Source organism: Eumetopias jubatus, unplaced genomic scaffold (assembly GCF_037043125.1).
Source record: "Eumetopias jubatus isolate StellerSeaLion01/CBP00866 unplaced genomic scaffold, mEumJub1_p1.0 scaffold_4, whole genome shotgun sequence".
NCBI classification, from domain to species: domain Eukaryota; kingdom Metazoa; phylum Chordata; class Mammalia; order Carnivora; family Otariidae; genus Eumetopias; species Eumetopias jubatus.
Genome location: NW_028274810.1, coordinates 4,990,001 through 4,991,831, shown reverse-complemented (window position 1 = coordinate 4,991,831; position 1,831 = coordinate 4,990,001). Strand labels below are relative to the sequence as shown.

Below are 1,831 nucleotides of genomic sequence, written 5' to 3'. Positions count from 1 at the left end.
CAGCACCTCTAACTGCATCAACTGCAGTTATTTGGTTACTACGATTTTATGTCAGTGGTACACTCCTAATTATAAATTACTACCTCATAAATCCACTTAAAGCTGATGTTGACACGGTGACCCCTAATCTAACACATTGCTTCAATTTGTTCCCCATAATTCACTTGAGAAATCCATTGTGGTAATGACAATTTTCATGATTTTAATTTCCTACCATTCAGAAGTTCCTAACTTTGGTCTATGGCCAACAGGGATTAAGTAGGAGGATTTCAGGGCGGAAACCAATTTATCACTGGTGCAAACGGAACCGAGCACACCATGCTTTCCATTCTTGCTGGGAATCGCTGGAGGACAGGGACCATGTCTTACTGAATTCCATAACCCCAGAGCCCAGCAGAGTATGCATGTACCTGGCGCATAGTCAGTATTGCTAATAAACGAATGGTGAGCATAGTCTGACCTCCGGACGAGCCGAGAGCAGGCCGAGCACAACCGGAAAGAGCGAAAATGAGAGCCTGAAAGCGGACTCCGAGCACCGCTTTGCGCCCGGAAGTCGGCGCAGGACGCGTCCTCTGGCGGCGGCTGCGCGCTGGGGCCGGCCGGGGCGCGTCGGGCAGGAAGCGCGCGGGCGCCGCGGGGCGGAGCGTCTCTGGGCCGCATGGAGAGCGTGGGTCCCGCGGCGTGTGGGGGCCACGCGCCCGGCTTCCTACGTGCCCTTCAGACCCGGAGCCGAGGCGAGGCGGCGCGGGCACGGGTGCAGGAGCAGGACCTAAGGCAGTGGGGCCTGACAGGTCAGTGGCCCCGGCCCAGCTTCCTCCCGGGCCGGCCAACTCGTTGGCGCTCGCCTTTGGCGGGCGGGGGCACCCCGCGCCAGGAACGGGCCTTCGGCGCCGCGGGTGGGCCGTCCTGTGGGTTTTTTGTTTGTTTGTTTGCTTTTATTTGCGGGCTTCAGGGTCTTTCCTTCCCGCCCCTGCGGTGGGGCCGGGCACAGGACCCGGGCCAGGGGCTAGGCGGCCGTTGCCCCTGCCTGCGCAGCGCGGGGTTGGCGGGCGCGGAATGAATGAGATACCGGGAGGGGAAGCGGGGCGCGTCCGCGGCCCGGCACACTGGCCCCATGGCGGAGGAACTCGGTGAGGCCGCTGTGCTGAAGGTAAGACCTTTCTTTCTGAAGATGCAGAGGACGTGCTGGCGCTCCAGGAATGTGTGTTTAAAGTTTCTGTTCCGGTCGGTTTGGAGGCCCAGCCTGGGGATTTCATGAGTTGCTCCTGTAAAACTATCAGAAGTCGTCTACTTGCTTCAGCTGTCTTCGTTTACCGTGCACGGGCCGTTGTTTGATAATTTCCCATTGGTTAATTCTCCCGCAATGCTCTATTTTATTTTTTATTTTTTTAAAAACGATTTTATTCATTTATTTGAAAGAGACACAACGAGAGAGGGAACACAAGCAGGGGGAGAGGGAGAAGCAGGCCTCCCGCGGAGCAGGGAGCCCAATGCGGGGCTCGATTCCAGGACCCTGGGATCATGATCTGAGCGGAAGGCAGAAGCCCAATGGCTGAGCCACCGCGGCAATGCTCAGTTTTAAAATACACAGCTAGGGGGGCGCCTAGGTGGCTCAGTTGGTTAAGCGACTGCTTTCGGCTCGGGTCATGATCCTGGAGTCCTGGGATCGAGTTCCACTTCGTGCTCCCTGCTCGGCGGGGAGTCGGCTTCTCCTTCTGACCCTCTTCCCTTTCGTGCTCTCTATCACATTCTTTCTCTCTCAGATAAATAAATAAAATCTTAAATTTAGTTTAAAAAATAAAATAAGCAGCTGGGGACGTCAGTTGGTTAA

The 1,831-nt window shown here is 55.9% G+C and overlaps 1 protein-coding gene across 2 annotated transcripts in view; it reads left to right on the top strand.

Annotated features, from left to right (window-relative positions):
* Nucleotides 1–648: 648 nt before the first annotated feature.
* CHD1L (chromodomain helicase DNA binding protein 1 like) overlaps nt 649–1,831 on the top strand; it is a 68,783-nt gene continuing 67,600 nt past the window's right edge. For both annotated transcript variants that reach the window (XM_028088386.2, XM_028088384.2), the window contains exon 1: nt 649–791. In XM_028088386.2, coding sequence (XP_027944187.1) covers nt 659–791 — 133 coding nt within the window. In that variant the 5' untranslated portion in view covers nt 649–658. The remainder of the gene's footprint in view (nt 792–1,831) is intronic.